Here is a 22,843-nt window from a genome sequence, read left to right on the forward strand (position 1 = left end):
AATGTGGATCTATATGCAGGGAGTACCAGTACCAGATCAATGTGGAGCTATATACAGGGAGTACCAATACCAGATCAATGTGGATCTATATGCAGGGAGTACCAGTACCAGATCAATGTGGAGCTATATACAGGGAGTACCAATACCAGATCAATAAGGGATCTATATAAAGGGAGTACCAGTACCAGATCAATGTGGAGCTATAAATAGGGAGTACCAGTACCAGATCAGTGTGCAGAGAGGTATTTGAGGTAGATACATGAAGGCAGGGTAAAGTGACTATGCATCAGGATAGATAATAATAAGGTATTTGAGGTAGATATGTACATGAAGACAGGGTAAAGTGACTAGGCATCAGGATAGATAATAATAAGGTATTTGAGGTAGATACATGAAGGCAGGGTAAAGTGACTAGGCATCAGGATAGATAATAATAAGGTATTTGAGGTAGATATGTACATGAAGACAGGGTAAAGTGACTAGGCATCAGGATAGATAATAATAAGGTATTTGAGGTAGATATGTACATGAAGGCAGGGTAAAGTGACTAGGTATCAGGATAGATAATAATAAGGTATTTGAGGTAGATACATGAAGGCAGGGTAAAGTGACTAGGCATCAGGATAGATAATAATAAGGTATTTGAGGTAGATACATGAAGGCAGGGTAAAGTGACTATGCATCAGGATAGATAATAATAAGGTATTTGAGGTAGATATGTACATGAAGACAGGGTAAAGTGACTAGGCATCAGGATAGATAATAATAAGGTATTTGAGGTAGATACATGAAGGCAGGGTAAAGTGACTAGGCATCAGGATAGATAATAATAAGGTATTTGAGGTAGATACATGAAGACAGGGTAAAGTGACTAGGCATCAGGATAGATAATAATAAGGTATTTGAGGTAGATACATGAAGGCAGGGTAAAGTGACTAGGCATCAGGATAGATAATAATAAGGTATTTGAGGTAGATATGTACATGAAGACAGGGTAAAGTGACTAGGTATCAGGATAGATAATAATAAGGTATTTGAGGTAGATACATGAAGGCAGGGTAAAGTGACTAGGCATCAGGATAGATAATAATAAGGTATTTGAGGTAGATATGTACATGAAGGCAGGGTAAAGTGACTAGGTATCAGGATAGATAATAATAAGGTATTTGAGGTAGATACATGAAGGCAGGGTAAAGTGACTAGGCATCAGGATAGATAATAATAAGGTATTTGAGGTAGATACATGAAGGCAGGGTAAAGTGACTAGGCATCAGGATAGATAATAATAAGGTATTTGAGGTAGATATTTACATGAAGACAGGGTAAAGTGACTAGGCATCAGGATAGATAATAATAAGGTATTTGAGGTAGATATGTACATGAAGGCAGGGTAAAGTGACTAGACATCAGGACAGATAATAATAAGGTATTTGAGGTAGATACATGAAGGCAGGGTAAAGTGACTAGGCATCAGGATAGATAATAATAAGGTATTTGAGGTAGATACATGAAGGCAGGGTAAAGTGACTAGGCATCAGGATAGATAATAATAAGGTATTTGAGGTAGATATGTACATGAAGGCAGGGTAAAGTGACTAGGCATCAGGATAGATAATAATAAGGTATTTGAGGTAGATACATGAAGGCAGGGTAAAGTGAACAGGCATCAGGACAGATAATAGTAAGACTAATAAAGAACAGAGTAGCAGCAGCAAATGATGAGTGTAAAAGTGCTTGTCTGTAAGTGTATATGGTGTGTATATATCAGGGGTTCATAAACTTTTTCTGCACACAACCCCAAATTGACACTAGAAAATGCAGGGGACCCCAATTAAAAAAAGTATATTCCCTAGTTAATGCTGTTTGATCATATTCACTCAATTCTGGGTCTGTTATGCTGTCCTAAATCAAAGTAACGACATGAAAGTGCATTAACGCCTTTAGTTGACACTAAAAGGTTGTATTTTATACTCATTTGAATATTTCTATTTTTATTTGTTTGATAAGACCTCATTTCAATTTCAGGGGAGCCCGACACCAAGTTTGGGAAACACTGGTATATATAGTCTAGTGAGTGTGTATACAGTATGGTGTGTATATATAGCCTAGTGAGTGTGTATACAGTATGGTGTGTATATATAGTCTAGTGAGTGTGTATACAGTATGGTGTGTATATATAGTCTAGTGAGTGTGTATATGGTGTGTATATATAGTCTAGTGAGTGTGTCTACAGTATGGTGTGTATATATAGTCTAGTGAGTGTGTATACAGTATGGTGTGTATATATAGCCTAGTGAGTGTGTATACAGTATGGTGTGTATATATAGTCTAGTGAGTGTGTATACAGTATGGTGCGTATATATAGTCTAGTGAGTGTGTATACAGTATGGTGTGTATATATAGTGTAGTGAGTGTGTATACAGTATGGTGTGTATATATAGTCTAGTGAGCGTGTATACAGTATGGTGTATATATATAGCCTAGTGAGCGTGTATACAGTATGGTGTGTATATATAGTCTAGTGAGCGTGTATACAGTATGGTGTGTATATATAGTCTAGTGAGTGTGTATACAGTATGGTGTGTATATATAGCCTAGTGAGCGTGTATACAGTATGGTGTGTATATATAGTCTAGTGAGCGTGTATACAGTATGGTGTGTATATATAGTCTAGTGAGTGTGTATACAGTATGGTGTGTATATATAGTCTAGTGAGTGTGTATACAGTATGGTGTGTATATATAGTCTAGTGAGTGTGTATACAGTATGGTGTGTGTATATAGTCTTGTGAGTGTGTATACAGTATGGTGTGTATATATAGTCTAGTGAGTGTGTCTACAGTATGGTGTGTATATATAGTCTAGTGAGTGTGTATACAGTATGGTGTGTGTATATATAGTCTAGTGAGTGTGTATACAGTATGGTGTGTATATATAGTCTAGTGAGTGTGTATACAGTATGTTGTGTATATATAGTCTAGTGAGTGTGTATACAGTATGGTGTGTATATATAGTCTAGTGAGTGTGTATACAGTATGGTGTGTATATATAGTCTAGTGAGTGTGTATACAGTATGTTGTGTATATATAGTCTAGTGAGTGTGTATACAGTATGGTGTATATATATAGTCTAGTGAGTGTGTATACAGTATGGTGTGTATATATAGTGTAGTGAGTGTGTATACAGTATGGTGTGTATATATAGTCTAGTGAGTGTGTATACAGTATGGTGTGTATATATAGTCTAGTGAGTGTGTATACAGTATGTTGTGTATATATAGTCTAGTGAGTGTGTATACAGTATGTTGTGTATATATAGTCTAGTGAGTGTGTATACAGTATGGTGTGTATATATAGTCTAGTGAGTGTGTATACAGTATGGTGTGTATATATAGTCTAGTGAGTGTGTATACAGTATGGTGTGTATATATAGTCTAGTGAGTGTGTATACAGTATGTATGTGTAACCGATGTAAAAAGGCTAGTTAGTTAGCGGTGGTGCGCGCTAATAGCGTTTCAATCGGTGACGTCACTCGCTCTGAGACTTGAAGTAGGGTTTCCCCTTGCGTTGCAAGGGCCGCGGCTTTTGTGGCACGATGGGTTACGATGCTTCGTGGGGTGTCAGTTGTTGATGTGTGCAAGGGTCCCTGGTTCGAGCCCGGGTTGGGGCGAAGAGAGGGACGGAACCTACACTGTTACATATGTTGTGTATATATAGTCTAGTGAGTGTGTATATGGTGTGTATATATAGTCTAGTGAGTGTGTATATGGTGTGTATATATAGTCTAGTGAGTGTGTATACAGTATGGTGTGTATATGTAGTCTAGTGAGTGTGTATACAGTATGGTGTGTATATATAGTCTAGTGAGTGTGTATACAGTATGGTGTGTATATATAGTCTAGTGAGTGTGTATATGGTGTGTATATATAGTCTAGTGAGTGTGTATATGGTGTGTATATATAGTCTAGTGAGTGTGTATATGGTGTGTATATATAGTCTAGTGAGTGTGTATACAGTATGGTGTGTATATATAGTCTAGTGAGTGTGTATACAGTATGGTGTGTATATATAGTCTAGTGAGTGTGTATACAGTATGGTGTGTATATATAGTCTAGTGAGTGTGTATACAGTATGGTGTGTATATATAGTCTAGTGAGTGTGCGTAGGCTCAGTGCAAGAGAGTCAGTGCAGATAGTTCAGGTACCATTCATTGACTATTTAGCAGTCTGGCCATTTAGCAGTCTTATGGCTTGGGGGTAGAAGCTGTCTAGGAGCCTGTTGGTAAGCAGGAAGGTAATAATAGTGTTGTAATTGTTTTGTCAAAGAACAGATGAGAGAGAGAAAGAGAGAGAGAGCGAGTGTTTGGGATAAATGCTCCAGCCGGGATCGATGGTCTTAATCAATGGGAGAAAGTGCTTTTACTACACACCAATACAGAGGAGGGGCCCAGGGCTCTTCAGTCTGATGTCTGTCTGTTATGGTGGTGGAAGGAAGTGACAAAAAGAGTAGCTCCAACAGACTCACTTTATATAACTCTGATGGCTACTGTATGAATCCATTTTACCATCTATTACAGCGCTTCTTAACACCCATTAACTACAGTCCAACTGTGAATTGGCAGCCGTCAATCATTTCGCTGCTATCAACAGGTGCTTGGTGGTTTCAAATTAATTCCCGTTTTGATTACAGTTGAAAGCTCAGGACATTCCGACCATTTAAAGTAATCCTCGGCAAGACACTGGCAATTGCTTTACAGACACGGATAAACGAATAATCAGAGTGAGAACACTTGTTTTGATCTGAAGGGAACACTAACGGAACACTGACAATGTAATTACAATAAATTCAATTAAATGAAATAAACCAAATGAAAGCCTGTGTTTGCATGCATAAATAGGCTTGAGACAGGTGGCGCCACATCAAACAATTAAGTTCACTATATTTAAATCAGGGAGATATTCATCTGAAACATATCAATTAAAAATATTAAAGTAATGCCCCTGCTTCAAAACCCATTCCATTACTGTGTGGATAGCTCGCCTGCATGATCAAACAAGAAAATGGTTTTAGCGCTATCTTCAAGGAAACGGGGACGTAACAAAACGTTGTGTATTTCAGTTCTACTTCATCCAAGGCTTCATTACCACCTAGAGAGGAAGCTTTGAAAATACAAGAAAGTATAAACAACAGATTACAGCTCACTTTGATTCAGTGTGCTGTACATTTCCCCCCTTCATTCTTTAGATAGTACATGTAATGTATTCACTATCACTTGAGCTGAGTGAACGGGAAACATAACATGGCCATGTACTAAATATTGATGGTGAATATCCTTACTGGTGTTTCATCATTAGAGAATTACATGAAAAGTCTGTATCTTGGATTATGCTATTTGCCTTTCAAACAGTTTCAGACATTTCTTTGGAGATCAGTTTGGACAGCTGACATGCAGCGCAGACAGAGAGGCACTTGATGGGGCCAGGTCTTGGAGTGCTCTGAACTCTGACTCCTATGAACTGGGCCATTGGAGTGCTCTGAACTCTGACTCCTATGAACTGGGCCATTGGAGTGCTCTGAACTCTGACTCCTATGAACTGGGCCATTGGAGTGCTCTGAATTCGTACTCCTATGAACTGGGCCATTGGAGTGCTCTGAACTCTGACTCCTATGAACTGGGCCATTGGAGTGGCACATTAGTTGCCAATTGCTCTTTTTTCCAGAGTGGTGGACAAGCTGCCAGTCAAAAACTGGAAGGATACTCATTTATTAGAGGATGGTCTGATGACACCCGCACACACACTTGCACGCACACACACGTGCACACACACACACACACACACACACATGCGCGCACACACACACACACAGGTACGTGCACACACATACACAGGTACGCGCACACACATACACACACACACACAGTCGCACTCTGAGAATTTCTTGTGTATGTAATAGTGGTGCAAATGATTCAGCCTGCAGCAAGGGGAGATACGAGCAGTGTGAGTAGAAAGCCCAGAGCCCAGCTCCCTCCCTGTCCAGCATGGGTCTTTACTCATCTGCAGGCAATCTCTAGGGGTAATGGAACTGGAAAAAGTGATTAACCCCGCTTTGCGGCGAGGCAGGGACGGCTCTATTAAGCCAATGCAGAAAGATCCCTCGTTTTCAATTACTGCTCTCAAAGGCACAGAGGAAAGGTCTATGAAGGAAAATAAGGCCTGAAATACAGGCAGCCATGTTGGTCAGAACCTGACGGAGAAGGGTTTTAGTTGGCCTCAAAACCTCCCTCTGTTATCTTCCAATCCAGTTCCTCCCAGTCACCCCCCTGGTCCTATTAATCTCACTAATATTGGAATGTCTGTGTCTCGTGCACCCTGAAACATGAGCCTGTCAGCTAGGGGCTAAGCAGGGCTCTGAGTCCTCCTGGAGTTGGGGTGAGGAGGAGAGCCTTAGGGGGGATCTAGGAGTCTAGCCAAGCTTGGATGGACTTAGGTGTTTGGGTCGAGCCACCAGATGTCAATGTCAGCCCTTTATGATGTTGGTTTTCTGGGACAATCTGGAGGTTTCCAGGGCTAATTGGCTAATGATAAGACCACTTTATCTTGCACATATCTCCCTGTGCTGAGCTCAGTCACAGAGCAGCAGTGATGTTAGTGGTTACGACCCCTAGGGTCTCATTACCTTCCTTTCTCTACAGCTGTGAGAGTAGAGCTCTAAGAACTGGGGGATTCACACCTCTCCTCTGTCCTTTCTCTACGGCCAGATTACTTTTTAAACCTTCCCAGTTCCCTGCTAGTGGTCTACCAACTCATTAGTTGTATGTTTTTGAACAGGGCTTTCACAGGAAAAATGGCCCCATACAACAACATAGCATGGTGTATTGCGCTGTAATACTCCTAAATACACAACAGTGTTAGAGCGTGCGTCTGGTGTATCAGTCATCCTGGGATTATCTCATTTTGGACCATTAGGCTCCATTACTCACACTCTGCTTTTAAAACCGTGACAGTCCATTGTTTTTGGGTTGTCCACCCCCGCTACCATGCTTTCATATAGAACAGAAGGAAGAGATGATGAGTAGTCTGGAAGGCTGAATAACTCTCCTCTCTATAGGAGACACAGCACAGACCCAGTCTGTCCTCCCTCTCAATGCTACCCCCTACTACCCTGGTTGCATGCGAGGCTTGCTGGGTGGTGGGAGGAGGCGGCTGGGGGTGTTTGGGGACCCGGGTTAATATAGACAGCCCCTGTGGAGAACGGTGCCTGTTGGAATCAGGCTGATATGGGAGGAAGGGAGGGGAGAGGGACATGGGTTAAGGGACTGCATGCAGACAGGTGAGTCATGCGGTCAAGAGGGGGCTATTTGCTCAGAACACTGCCCGGGCCGAGAGCACCCCACTGGGAAATCTGCCCGGCGACAGACGACCATTGGAGGCGTGACACAATGAGAGAATAGAAGAGAAGTGGGGAGATATTGACAGGACTCTAATGGTCAAGGAGTTAGACTGACCCCTCTGGGGGAGTTCCAGCCAGAGGTTTGAGAGAGGGGGCAGGCGTGATGGACTTCATGGGGTGTCTGAGAGGGCATGACCTGGAGGAGGATTTTATATTTTGATCGTTCACTTTTGTTCACTCTCTATTTTTTTACTACACTAATGTAAAAACAGGGTATTTTTTCTGTGCAGAGAGATTCCTCCTGTCAGGTTATGTTCTATTTTTGCAGGTGGACGGAAGTGACTGAATCTGGATGTGAAGTGTTACTTCACACAGAAAGAGAAAAAAGAGAGACGGAGTGAGAGAAGAAACTGAGAGAGGGAAGCAATAGCTAACGTAATTCCCTCCTCTTCTCCCTCCCTCTCACTTCCCCCGCCGTACCCAGACTCCCACAAGGCTCAGCCACTGAGATCACAAGTGACAAGGTCTAGCAAAGCGTGATCAGGAAGAATATGTTACATAATAAAACAAGGTGATCAAACAGACTTGTAGGTAGAGGGAACCCAATGACCCAGACACCAACTCAAGCATGGTATAAGAAGCTCAACACTGTTACATTTGTGAGAGGAACACTTCCTTCCCGCACGCACACGCACGCCAGCACGCACACACCATTGGGGGATTTCAGACTTGTTAGTTGCAGTCAGGTCAGGGCATGTATCCACAAAGCATCTCAGAGTAGGAGTGCTGATCTATGATCAGTTTAGCCTTTTCGATCATAATGAATAATATTATATGGACATATTCTAGATCAGCACTCCTACTGTGAGATAAACATTTAGAGGGACATAGCTTTTTTGCTGTCCTCCCACTGTCCCTGAATCTAATTGACACTTATGAAGAGGCTGGCTTGACGGACTGCCGTTCTGAATTGACGTCACCTCCCCACCAGACCTCCCAAACATATGCCCCCCCTTCCCCCCGCCTTACTATCTCCACGGTGCCGCATCCTTTCCTCCATGGAAACTGTGAGCGTCATACAGCTGTCCTGTCACTGTGCATGCCTTTGACAGCCTGTCCCCCCATCATCAACAGAGCTACAGTGCGAAGGGGGTGATTAGGTGGTGACAAATAACACCCTGATCTGATCCTCAAATGTGTCACTGATCTGACATTTTGTGGCGGGCTTTCTCATGAAGGATGGGTTAGATTAGCAATGAGGGAGGGAAGGAGGGAGAGAGGCAGCGGGAGGAAGAGAGAAGGGGGAGAAAGGGACAAGATAATAGAAGCTAGGAGAGAAAGGTAAACAAGGTGAATGACATATGGGGGAAGGTATGGTATAAGAAAGGAACTGAAGGTGAGAGGAAGATGGCTGGATTGGTCACTGGCATTCCTTCTGGCTCTCTCTCGAGTCCTCTGACGTTTATGGGCACATGTCAGGAGTGATGCAGTGTGCTGCTGGACCTTGCCTGTGGATTCAACGTTCCTCTTATCAGCCCGTGTGGCACTCTTTCACTCAATCTCTACCTGCATCTGTCTTCGCCTTGCCCTCTCTTTCTATCCCTAACGCACTCCCTCTATTTCCCTCTCTCTCAATCGCCTTCTCTCTTTCTCTCAACCCCCCTCTCTCTTTCTCGCAATCTCCGTCTCTTTCTCCCAATCCCCCTCACTCTCTCTCAATCTCCCTCTCTCTTTCTCTCAATCTCTGTCTCTCTTTCTCTCAATCACCCTCTCTCTTTCTCTCTCTCTGTTACCTGATGTTACATGATGTTTCTCCTATTGTATTCTGAGGATCTAACATGGTACCTGATGTTTCTCCTACTGTATTCTGAGGATCTACCATGTTACCTGATGTTTCTCCTACTGTATTCTGAGGATCTAACATGTTACCTGATGTTACATGATGTTTATCCTACTGTATTCTGAGTATCTAATATGTTACATAATGTTTCTCCTACTGTATTCTGAGGATCTAACATGTTACCTGATGTTACATGATGTTTATCCTACTGTATTCTGAGGATCTAATATGTTACATAATGTTTCTCCTACTGTATTCTGAGGATCTAATGTTACCTGATGTTACATGATGTTTCTCCTACTGTATTCTGAGGATCTAACATGTTACCTGATGTTACATGATGTTTCTCCTACTGTATACTGAGGATCTAACATGTTACCTGATGTTACATGATGTTTCTCCTACTGTATTCTGAGGATCTAATGTTACCTGATGTTACATGATGTTTCTCCTACTGTATTCTGAGGATCTAACATGTTACATGATGTTTCTCCTACTGTATACTGAGGATCTAATGTTACCTGATGTTACATGATGTTTCTCCTACTGTATACTGAGGATCTAACATATTACCTGATGTTACATGATGTTTCTCCTACTGTATACTGAGGATCTAACATATTACCTGATGTTACATGATGTTTCTCCAACTGTATACTGAGGATCTGACATGCTATATGATGTTTCTCCTACTGTATACTGAGGATCTAATATGTTACATAATGTTTCTCCTACTGTATTCTGAGGATCTAACATGTTACCTGATGTTACATAATGTTTCTCCTACTGTATACTGAGGATCTAACATGATGTTACATGATGTTTCTCCTACTGTATACTGAGGATCTAATATGTTACATAATGTTTCTCCTACTGTATTCTGAGGATCTAACATGTTACATGATGTTACGTGATGTTTCTCCTACTGTATACTGAGGATCTAACATGATGTTACATGATGTTTCTCCAACTGTATACTGAGGATCTAACATGATGTTACATGATGTTTCTCCTACTGTATTCTGAGGATCTAACATGTTACATGATGTTTCTCCTACTGTATACTGAGGATCTAACATGATGTTACATGATGTTTCTCCTACTGTATTCTGAGGATCTAACATGATGTTACGTGATGTTTCTCCTACTGTATACTGAGGATCTAACATGTTACCTGATGTTACATGATGTTTCTCCTACTGTATACTGAGGATCTAACGTTACCTGATGTTACATGATGTTTTTCCTACTGTATTCTGAGGATCTAACATGTTACCTGATGTTACATGATGTTTCTCCTACTGTATACTGAGGATCTAACATTACCTGATGTTACATGATGTTTCTCCTACTGTATACTGAGGATCTAACATGTTACCTGATGTTACGTGATGTTTCTCCTACTGTATTCTGAGGATCTAACATGTTACCTGATGTTACATGATGTTTCTCCTACTGTATACTGAGGATCTAACGTTACCTGATGTTACATGATGTTTCTCCTACTGTATTCTGAGGATCTAACATGTTACCTGATGTTACATGATGTTTCTCCTACTGTATACTGAGGATCTAACGTTACCTGATGTTACATGATGTTTCTCCTACTGTATTCTGAGGATCTAACATGTTACCTGATGTTACGTGATGTTTCTCCTACTGTATTCTAAGGATCTAACATGTTACCTGATGTTACATGATGTTTCTCCTACTGTATACTGAGGATCTAACGTTACCTGATGTTACATGATGTTTCTCCTACTGTATTCTGAGGATCTAACATGTTACCTGATGTTACATGATGTTTCTCCTACTGTATACTGAGGATCTAACGTTACCTGATGTTACATGATGTTTCTCCTACTGTATACTGAGGATCTAACATGTTACCTGATGTTTCTCCTACTGTATTCTGAGGATCTAACATGTTACCTGATGTTACATGATGTTTCTCCTACTGTATTCTGAGGATCTAACATGTTACCTGATGTTACATGATGTTTCTCCCACTGTTTACTGAGGATCCATTACAAACATCCTCATCATCCACAGTAAATCCACAGACTCATCATGCTATTGCATTGAATTCCCATCTTCGTAACTGTTCGATTATAGACTATCCTTTTTTTCCAAGCAGGGACACTGAAGTTTTCAGAACACCCTGACTCAAGAGGTAAGAGATAATGCCCATTCTGTAGTAGATGACACAGATGCCAGTAAGAAGGTATTTTTTCTCCGAGTGCTGTGGCATCGCCTCCCGATGGGAGCATTACTGTGCAGCTCTAAACTCACAGCGTGTGGCAGCGGCTGGGTAGATAGCATTGTGGGTGACATTGAAATAAAGTAGCGCGGAGAGCGACAATCGTTCAGCTGCTTATCGGGCACCATCAGGCGTCCCTGACACTACATTAATATGAGTTTAGATGCTCTCATACGGGGGAGGTTTTCTAATTTGCAAAGCGAGCTGTTGTTATCACCGCAGCCCTAAGGTTAGACACATCTCCGGAGGAGGAGAGAGAGGGAGCATGAGAAAGGGAGACAGAAAGAGGGAGACTGAGAGAGAGATAGATAGAGAGAGAGAGAAAGAGAGAGCGAGACAGAGAGAGAGATAGAGAGAGAGAAAGAGAGATAGAGAGCGAGGGGAAATATTTGACAAATGACATGGCATCCGTGACAAAAAGAAGCCGTACACAGTACTTTCCATACATACTCAACACAACCAAAGTAGAAATCATCAGGGGTGAAAGTCGGTACGGTCCTGTATGGCGTCCTGGAAAAATAAATAGTGGGGATACGCCGTACCTGTGGAATATGAGCCTACCATAATAATTCAAACAAAATGTCAATAAAACTGTAGGCTTTTACACAATTATTTATCATTACCGCATGTCAGAGGCATGAACAATTTGCAAAAAGGACATGAAAACAGGTGGTATAGCCTACGCTGCAAAATGCCATGTGGTTAGACAAGAACACTGACATTTTGCCAAGGCAGAGATGAGTGGCGAACACCGACAGCAGTGGACGCATAAATTCTGTCTCTTTTCCTCCTGTTTGGAGGCTGGAAATACTAAATGTTGCGAGTGGATGAACGTGAGCGGGTAGCCTAGTAAAGGAGACCTTTGAAGTGATTTGACAATCAGATGATAAAGGTAATACATTTTACAAGTTAGATGACACATCTTTAGGTCTAGGCCCACAGAGATCCATTTGAATTAATAGGGTTTCTATGTGTAATTCTATGATTAGACATGCGGTCCTCTACCGGGAACCAATGGATCCTACTTTCACCCTTGAAAGCATCGAAAGGTATTCAAGTTACCGCTACTACTACCAACACAAAATATTACCATCAGATTGTCAGATCAAACAGTGGGCTGTACCCACTGAGCACAGACGTCAATTCAACATCTATTCCACGTTGGTTCAGCGTAATTTCATTGAAATGACATGGAAACAATGTTGACTCAACCAGTGTGTGCACAGTGGGTAGGCACAGCTGGGACTTGAGTTGAAATTGCTGTTGAATAATATACTCCACATTGTAATGGCGAAATAGAGACGTAGAACCAAGATGGGTTTGGCTGATGGGTTTCAAAGTGGGACAGTGCAGTGGTCTTCTCCATACAGACAGGCAGATGCTAAAGTCTATTCTACTGTAGTCTATAACACCATGATGAATATTCTTTGGCTCAGATCCTCTTCTTCCCTGATCTGAACGGACAGCAAAATAATATATTGAGTGATGTCTTCTATCCTCTCCTGGCTGCATGTCTGAATAAGCTGTAACAGCTCTCTCCCTCTCTCTTTCTCTCCCTTCCAGCTCCTTCGCTCCTTCGCTCCCCTCTCTTTCTCTCTTCCTTCTCTTTCGCTCTCTTTCTGTCTCCCGACCTATGAACAATGTGTTCTGCTGGCCAAGAAACAAAAACTAAAAAACAGTTGTGAGTAATCATGTTGTTGCATTCTGGGGGGAGTCCAGGTCTAAATCAGGCTAAATTAGCGTCCCCCCCCCCAATGCCCCTATCACCCCACCGCCCACCGTCACCCTACCGCTCCTCTCACCCCACCATCACCCCACCGCCCCCATCACCCCCCTCACCCCACCATCACTCCTTACCCCACCGTCACCCTACCGCCCCTCTCACCCCACCATCACCCCACCGCCCACCGTCATCCTACCGCACCTCTCACCCGACCATCACCCCACCGCCCACCGTCACCCTACCGCCCCTCTCACCCCACCATCACCCCACCGCCCCATCACCCCCCTCACCCCACCATCACTCCTCACCCCACCGTCACCCTACCGCCCCTCTCACCCCACCATCACCCCACCGCCCACCGTCACCCTACCGCCCCTCTCACCCCACCATCACCCCACCGCCCCATCAACCCACCGGCCACCGTCACCCTACCGCCCCTCTCACCCCACCATCACCCCACCGCCCCCCATCACCCCCCTCACCCCACCATCACCCCACCGCCCACCGTCACCCTACCGCCCCTCCCCTCCCACCCCACCATCACCCCACCGCCCACCGTCACCCTACTGCCCCTCTCACCCCACCATCACCCCACCGCCCCCATCACCCCCCTCACCCCACTGCCCACCATCACTCCTCACCCCACCGTCACCCTACCGCCCCTCTCACCCCACCATCACCCCACCGCCCCATCACCCCTCTCACCCCACCGCCCACCGTCACCCTACCGCCCCTCTCACCCCACCATCACCCCACTGCCCCACCGTCACCCGACCGCCCCTCTCACCCCACCATCACCCCACCGCCCACTGTCACCCTACCGCCCCCTCACCCCACCATCACCCCACCGCCCCCCATCACCCCCCTCACCCCACCATCACCCCACCGCCCACTGTCACCCTTCCGTTCCTCTCACCCCACCATCACCCCACCGCCCCATAACCCCCCTCACCCCACTGCCCACCATCACTCCTCACCCCACCATAAACCCACCGCCCCCTCACCTCACACCTCACACCATCACCCCAACCCCCCACTCACCCAAACGCCCACCATCACCCCCCACCATCACCCCACTGTCCCCCTCACCCCAACGCCCACTGTCACCCCACCGCCCCCTCACCCCACCGTCATCCTCACCCCACCGCCCCCCTCACCCCACCGTCATCCTCACCCCACCGTCCCCCTCACCCCACCGTCATCCTCACCCAACCATTCCCCACTCACCCCACCATCATCCTCACCCCACCGCCCACTGTCACCCCCCCGTCATCCTCACCCCACCGCCCCCCTCACCCCACCGCCCCCTCACCCCACCGCCCCCCTCACCCCACCGTCATCCTCACCCCACCGTCATCCTCACTCCACCGCCCCCTCACCCCACCATCACCCCACCGCCCACTGTCACCCTACCGCCCCTCTCACCCCACCATCACCCCACCGCCCCCCATCACCCCCCTCACCCCACCATCACCCCACCGCCCCACTGTCACCCTTCCGTTCCTCTCACCCCACCATCACCCCACCGCCCCATAACCCCCCTCACCCCACTGCCCACCATCACTCCTCACCCCACCATAACCCCACCGCCCCCTCACCTCACACCTCACACCATCACCCCAACCCCCCACTCACCCAAACGCCCACCATCACCCCCCACCATCACCCCACTGTCCCCCTCACCCCAACGCCCACTGTCACCCCACCGCCCCCTCACCCCACCGTCATCCTCACCCCACCGCCCCCCTCACCCCACCGTCATCCTCACCCCACCGTCCCCCTCACCCCACCGTCATCCTCACCCAACCATTCCCCACTCACCCCACCATCATCCTCACCCCACCGCCCACTGTCACCCCCCCGTCATCCTCACCCCACCGCCCCCCTCACCCCACCGCCCCCTCACCCCACCGCCCCCCTCACCCCACCGTCATCCTCACCCCACCGTCATCCTCACTCCACCGCCCCCTCACCCCACCGCCCCCTCACCCCACCGTCATCCTCACCCCACCCCCCCTCACCCCACCGCCCCCTCACCCCACCGTCATCCTCACCCAACCATTCCCCACTCACCCCACCTTCCCCACTCACCCCAGTCACAACACAGCCCTCCTCAGCCCCACTACAGTTACTTGACTGGCCCTGACACAGGTCCTATTAATTGGCTTCAGAATTATAATCAGGATACATTAACCAGACCCTGGGAGAGGGAGTACAGTTTCAAACCTTGACATCTGCTTCTGTGGCACCTCAGGCACAACACAGAGGCAACACTCCCACCCCTGCCTCAACACTGTTAATGACAGGCTTTGGCTGTGACAGAGCCAGTGGTGGAGCAACATCAATGCTGGCATAACTAGGGCTGTAGCGCATCGATAGCTGTGATAAGCTGCAGCATCACTTGGAAGTGATATGTTCAGGCTGTATTTTTGAGAGAAGTAGAGTTAGACATTATCAATGGTATACTGACGTACACTGAGTGTACAAAACATTATGAACACCTGCTCTTTCCATGACATCGACTGATCAGGTGAATCCAGGTGAAAGCTATGATCCCTTATTGATGTCACTTGTTAAATCCACGTCAATCAAGTTTCAAGCTTTTTAATGTCACATGCATAAGTACAGTGAAATGCCTTTCTTTCCCGTTCATCAATCAGTATAGATGAAGGGGAGGAGACAGGTTAAATAAGGATTTTTAAGCCTTGAAACAATTGAAACATGGATTGTATAATGTATGTGTGCCATTCAGAGGGTGAATAGGCAAGACAAATGATTTAAACGCCTTTTGGCGGGGTATGGTAGTAGGTGCCAAGCACACTGGTTTGTGTCAAGAACTGCAACGCTGCTGGGTTTTTCAAGGCTTGAAATTACGTTTTAGTCAAATATTACATGTGTTTGGCTTCTTGCGGTCAATTTGCCATTTACAAATTAAATGTAATTATGTTCCGGGCTCCCCGACCATCCGCTCTTGAAAATAATCGTCCGTCAGGTTATTTAACTTGATGATCACCTAGGCTACAGTATGCCACAGTGGCTCAAACCTAGGCTCAACACATCCACTTTTACTGGATGTCTTCATTTCAAGAGGGCTCCTAAACTCCTCTCCTATAAGCGACTTTGTCATGGCCGCTTATGATTCAGTAGTAGGCTTCCTGATTTACTGCTCTGGATCGCCTCGCTAAGCAGCTCTATCAAGACTTAATTTCAAGCATGGGTGTCGAATCAAGCATTTGCTCATACGGATGCAGAACGTCTGTTTGGCAATGGAGGCTTTCATCATGTTGATGACTAATACTACACTCTTGCTAAGTAGAGCTAAGTAGAGCCATACAGGGTTCTTTGGGTTGTTGCCATAGGGGAACCCTTTTTAATGGTCTATCTAGAACCCTCTATACAGGGTTCTTCAAATAACCCCTTGTATATGGTTACACCTAGAACCCTCAATGAAGGGTTCTAGGTAATAATAATTTTATCTAGGTTCTTCTTAGAATGCCTATGAAGGGTTCTACCGAGAACCCCTTTATTTTTGGAGGGTTCTTCCTAGAACCCTTTATGAACGGTTCCAGCAGCCTTATTAGCCTTTAAAATGATATAATGTATGACAATACATTACATATATCATAAGGTCTTTCTTTGAGGGCCTAATTATAACCTAAGTCGTGTATTAGGAATCTCCTGGTTAACAGCCCACATCAAATCAAATCAAAGTTTATTTGTCACCTTACAGTGAAATGCTTACTTACAGGCTCTAACCAATAGTGCAAAAAAGGTATTGGGTGAACAATAGGTGAGTAAAGAAATAAAACAGTAAAAAGACAGGCTATATACAGAATCGAGGCTATAAAAGTAGCGAGGCTACATACAGACACCGGTAAGTCAGGCTGATTGAGGTAGTATGTACATGTAGATATGGTTAAAGTGACAATGCATATATGATGAACAGAGAGTAGCAGTAGCGTAAAAGAGGGGTTGAGAGGGGCACACAATGCAAATAGTCCGAGTAGCCATTTGATTAGCTGTTCAGGAGTCTTATGGCTTGGGGGTAAAAACTGTTGAAAAGCCTTTTTGTCCTAGACTTGGCACTCCGGTACCGCTTGTCATGCGGTAGTAGAGAGAACAGTCTATGACTGGGGTGGCTGGGGTCTTTGAAAATTTTTAGGGCCTTCCTCTGACACCGCCTGGTGTAGAGGTCCTGGATGGCAGGCAGCTTAGCCCTATTGATGTACTGGGCCATAAGCACTACCCTCTGTAGTGCCTTTCGGTCAGAGGCCGAGCAATTGCTGTACCAGGCCGTGATGCAACCAGTCAGGATGCTCTCAATGTTGCAGCTGTAGATCCGTTTGAGGATCTCAGGACCCATGCCAAATCTTTTTAGTTTCCTGAGGGGGAATAGGCTTTGTCGTGCCCCCATCACGACTGTCTTGGTGTGTTTGGACCATTCTAGTTTGTTGTTGATGTGGACACCAAGGAACTTGAAGCTGTCAACTTGCTCCATTACAGCCCCGTCGATGAGAATGGGGGCGTGCTCGGTCCTCCTTTTCCTGTAGTCCACAATTATCTCCTTAGTCTTGGTTACGTTGAGGAATAGGTTCTTATTCTGGCACCACCTGGCCAGGTCTCTGACCTCCTCCCTATAGGCTGTCTCGTCATTGTCGGTGATCAGGCCTACCACTGTGTCATCGGCAAACTTAATGATGGTGTTGGAGTCGTGCCTGGCCATGCAGTCGTGGGTGAACAGGGAGTACAGGAGGGGACTGAGTACGCACCCCTGGGGAGCTCCAGTGTTTAAGATCAGCGTAGCAGATGTGTTGCTACCTAACCTCACCACCTGGGGGCGGCCCATCAGGAAGTCCAGGATCCAGTTGCAGAGGGAGGTGTTTAGTCACAGGAGCCTTAGCTTAGTGATGAGCTTTGAGGGTACTATGGTGTTGAACGCTGAGCTGTAGCCAATGAATAGCATTCTCACATAAGTGTTCCTTTTGTCCAGGTGGGAAAGGGCAGTGTGGAGTGCAATAGAGATTGCATCATCTGTGGATCTGTTAGGGCGGTATGCAAAATAGAGTGAGTCTAGGGATTCTGGGATAATGGTGTTGATGTGAGCCATTACCAACCTTTCAAAGCACTTCATGGCTACGGACGTGAGTGCTACGGGTCTGTAGTCATTTAGGCAGGTTGCCTTTGTGTTCTTGGGCACAGGGACTATGGTGGTCTGCTTGAAACATGTTGGTATTACAGACTCAATCAAGGACATGTTGAAAATGTCAGTGAAGACACCTGCCAGTTGATCAGCACATGCCCGGAGCACACGTCCTGGTAATCCGTCTGGCCCCGCAGCCTTGTGTATGTTGACCTGTTTAAAGGTCTTACTCACGTCGGCTACGGACAGCGTGATCACACAGTCATCCGGAACAGCTGATGCTCTTATGCATGCCTCAGTGTTGCTTGCCTTGAAGCGAGCAAGTAGGCTTGTGTCACTGGGCAGCTCGCGGCTGTGCTTCCCTTTGTAGTCTGTAATAGTTTGCAAGCCCTGCCACATAAGACGAGCGGCGGAGCCCGTGTAGTGTGATTCAATCTTAGCCCTGTATTGACGCTTTGCCTGTTTGATGTTCGTCACAGGGCATAGCAGGATTTCTTGTAAGCTTCTGGGTTAGTGTCCCGCACCTTGAAAGCGGCAGCTCTACCATTTAGCTCAGTGCGAATGTTGCCTGTAAACCATGGCTTCTGGTTGGGGTATGTATGTACAGTCACTGTGGGGAGACATCCTCGATGCACTTATTGATAAAGCCAGTGACTGATGTGGTGTACTCCTCAATGCCATCGGAAGAATCCCGGAACATGTTCCAGTCTGTGATAGCAAAACAGTCCTGTAGTTTAGCATCTGCTTCATCTGACCACTTTTTTGAGTGCTGGTGCTTCCTGCTTTAATTTTTGCTTGTAAGCAGGAATCAGGAGGATAGAGTTGTGGTCGGATTTACCAAATGGAGGGCGAGGGAGAGCTTTGTATGCGTCTCTGTGTGTGGAGTACAGGTGATCTAGAATTGTTTTTCCTCTGGTTGCACATTTAACATGTTGATTGAAATTTGGTAGAACTGCTTTCAGTTTCCCTGCATTAAAGTCTCCGGCCACTAGGAGCGCCGCCTCTGGGTGAGTGGTTTCCTGTTTGCTTATTTCCTTATACAGCTGATTGAGTGCAGTCTTAGTGCCAGCATCTGTCTGTGGTGGTAAATAAACAGCCACGAAAAGTATGAAACTCTGAAAACTCTATAGGTGATAACTCTATAGGCAAGTAGTGTGGCCTGTAATTTATCACAATATACTCTACTTCAGGCGAGCAAAATCTAGAGACTTTGCGCACCAGCTGTTGTTTACAAATATGCACAGACCGCCCCCCCCCCTCGTCTTACCGGAGTGTGCTGTTCTATCTTGCCGGTGCAGGGTATATCCCGCTAGCTGAATATCCATGTCGTCATTCAACCACGATTCCGTGAAACATAGGATATTACAGTTTTTGATGTCCCGTTGGTATGATATTCATGATCATACCTCGTCTAATTTATTGTCCAATGATTGCACGTTGGCGAGTTGTATTGATGGTGACGGCAGCTTTCCCACTCTCCTGTTCCGGGACCTGACCAGGCATCCGGCTCTTTGTCCTCTATAGCTGCGTCGCTTCCTCTTGCAAATAATGGAGATGCCAGCCCTATGGGGTGTTTGGATAATCTCAGATGTCTGCTGTTAGGGATGACCACCAGAACTTGTGTGTCAGTAGCTCTGTGGTCCGGGTGATCCCGGGATGGCCAGAACTCAGCGAGGTATGGCACCACTGCATTAGTTTGGGTCTGACAGACGTAGGAACTTAGGTCTTGCCTGCATTGGTGTCGGGAGGTGTTGGATGGCTGACTGGATTTCTCATTGTATGGGTCCCACGACACAAGACGGAGGCAGGATGGGCTCGGGAGCTGGGTTAGAGGAAGGGGAGTCAAATAGATGGGATAAGGAATCAACCATCACATTTTTCTTACCAGGCAGATAGGTGAAGTTGAAGCATGTGAAGAAGCCCAGCGAGCCTGTCTGGGGTTGAGGCTTTTAGCACTTCTTAAGTACTCCAAATTGCGGTGGTCGGTAAGGACAAGGAATGGGTGATGAGCTCCCTCTAACTCTTCGATAGCCAGCTTAATGGCGAGGAGCTCTCGGTTCCCGACACCATAGTTCCTCTCAGCGGGTGACAGTTTCTTGGAAAAGAAGCCACATGGGTGCAATTTGGGAGGTGTACCTACCCGCTGAAAGAGAACCACTCCTACGCCGACCTTGGATGCATCAACCTCCAGAACAAAAGGAAGGGTAGGATCTGGCTGCCTAAGGATGGGTACAGAGGTGAAGAGGCGTTTCAAGGTCTCAAATGCAGTATGGGCGGTGTCGGTCCATTGGAGGGTATGGGTTTCTTGACTGGTGAGAGAGGAGCAGTTGTGCTGCTGCAGTTTCGGATGAACTGGCGGTAGTAGTTGGAAAATCCTAGGAAACGTTGTAGTTCCTTTACGGTGGTAGGTTTGGGCCAGTTAAGCATGGCCACGACTTTGCCGTCATCCATGTTGACCCCTCCTGGTGTCAACATGAAACCTAGGAAGGTTAACATAGTAACGTGAAAGGCGCTCTTCTCAGCCTTGACATAAAGATGGTGGTCCTGTAGCCATTGGAGGACCTGTTGCACATGCTGTACGTGTTCTGCAAGGGAGTGAGAGTAGATCAAGGTATCGTCAATGTACACGATGAGGAACTGGTTGATCATGTCCAGGAAAACTTAATTCATGAAGGACTGAAAGATTGCGGGAGCATTGGTGAGACCGTATGGCATAACCAGGTACTCGTAGTGACCCCAGCGGTGATGAACGCTGTCTTCCACTCATCCCCACTTCAGAAATGGACCAGGTTGTAAGAACTACGTAGGTCCAGTTTGGAGTAGATCGTAGCCTGTCCAACTTGATCTAGTGTGGCCGGAATTAGAGGAAGATGGAAGCGATTCTTGATGGTAAGGTCATTGAGGAGGTCAGTAATCTATGCAGGGACGGAGAGTACCATCCTTTTTTTCACAAAAAAAGATACTGGATGCAGCCGGAGACGTGGATGGACGGATGAATCCCATGTCGAGGGCCTCCTCTATATAGGTGTCCATAGCCTCATTCTCACATAGCTCACATAACAGGTCCCTGGCGTGATGACCTGAAACTGAATGGTCGAACACCTCCTTGAAGAGGGCATGGAAATGAGATTCAGAGGACTGATCAGAACTTTGAGTGGCTCATAGGTCTGTGACCCAATGCAGAGCTTTGCCTGTGAGTAGGGAGGATTAAATTATAGGAAAAACAGAGCTCTGACTAGAAGTGTGTCACAAAACAAACAATACCTCACAATGATGGGGTGCAAAGAACTGAACTAAATAGTGTGTGATAATGACATACAGGTGTGTGAACAAGTGATCAGAATTCAGGTGATTGGGATCTGGAGAGTGAGCTGCGTTCAGGGGATCTATGTGTTTGAGAGTGTGAGCTGGAAAGTGGGCTGGAAAGCGAGCTGCGTTCAGGGGATCTATGTGTTTGAGAGTGTGAGCTGGAAAGTGGGCTGGAAAGCGAGCTGCGATCAGGGGATCTACGTGATCTATGTGTAAGATTGAACACTGAGACTACCTCAATCATCTAAACTGGAACAACCATCTCAGTAACAGGTGCAATAAATCTAGTAACTAACAGATTCGATTAGTTTAGAAAACTGTATGTTATTTATCTTTCTGTAACATAAAATGAAAATTAACCTATCAATGTACTTGCAAAAACACAAATGTTACAGTAAAACAAACAATTCTGAAAATCTCAATGCAATAGAACATGCTGGGAAATATTATGCATGGTTCTATGTAGAATCATTCTTGCCTTCCAAAAAATCCTTCTTGCCCTCCAAAGAATCATCAAAAAGGATTCTTCTGAGCAAAACGGTTCTTCGTAGAACCCTGTCCCTCCGCAACCCTTTTGGAACTCTTTTTTCTAAGAGTGTATGCCTGATGAGAGCTGACTAATGTTGCTTAGACTCCCTCCTTTGGGAAGAGAGGAGGAGGAAAGAGATGAGAAATAGAAGCACTGCAATTTGTTCATGGTTGGGGGCCACATCACAGGGTCTGACACTGAGGTTGGAGATTGGTTGCCACATCACATAGTCTTAAACTGAGCAAGGGGATGGGGTCACCATGGTGAGAGACATCACACAGGCCAATTACTCACCCCTTATGGAGGATAGTGTGTCAGGGGTGGGCAGTACCACTAGCTGAAAACTCCACTGACTTTAGTCTCCCACACTGATGCTGTTAACCTCCGCAGGCTCTCAGCATTGACCTTCACACCTGGCATCCCCATGCACAGTAGAGCAGGGCCAGATGAGGAGACTCAAACCTGATGGAGTGAATGTCCATTGGCAACCCACCTGAGTGTTTTCAACGTGTCACTCTTCTGAATAGATCCGTACACAAACGCTTAACAAATTAATCATAAGAAAAGGAGGCTTAACCACCTCTTTCCCTCTCTCTCCCTCTCTTTTTACAGTCTGCACGTTAGCAGCTTTCCGCTCTGATATTTCTAAATG

The 22,843-nt window shown here is 45.8% G+C and overlaps 2 protein-coding genes across 6 annotated transcripts in view; one reads left to right on the forward strand and one right to left on the reverse strand.

The window, feature by feature from the left end:
• syt1a (synaptotagmin Ia) overlaps positions 1-22,843 on the reverse strand; it is a 211,074-nt gene that overhangs the window by 56,906 nt on the left and 131,325 nt on the right. The window lies entirely within an intron of this gene.
• Positions 13,245-15,359, forward strand: LOC115180144 (extensin-like). The gene has a single exon (XM_029742031.1). The coding sequence runs from the start codon at positions 13,245-13,247 to the stop codon at positions 15,357-15,359; it is 2,115 nt and encodes a 704-aa protein (XP_029597891.1).

This window comes from Salmo trutta, chromosome 40, assembly GCF_901001165.1.
Source record: "Salmo trutta chromosome 40, fSalTru1.1, whole genome shotgun sequence".
NCBI classification, from domain to species: domain Eukaryota; kingdom Metazoa; phylum Chordata; class Actinopteri; order Salmoniformes; family Salmonidae; genus Salmo; species Salmo trutta.

What these genes read in the sequence shown, in the direction of transcription:
- LOC115180144 (XM_029742031.1), top strand. Translation starts at nt 13,245, where the DNA reads ATGCCCCTATCACCCCACCGCCCACCGTCACCCTACCGCTCCTCTCAC.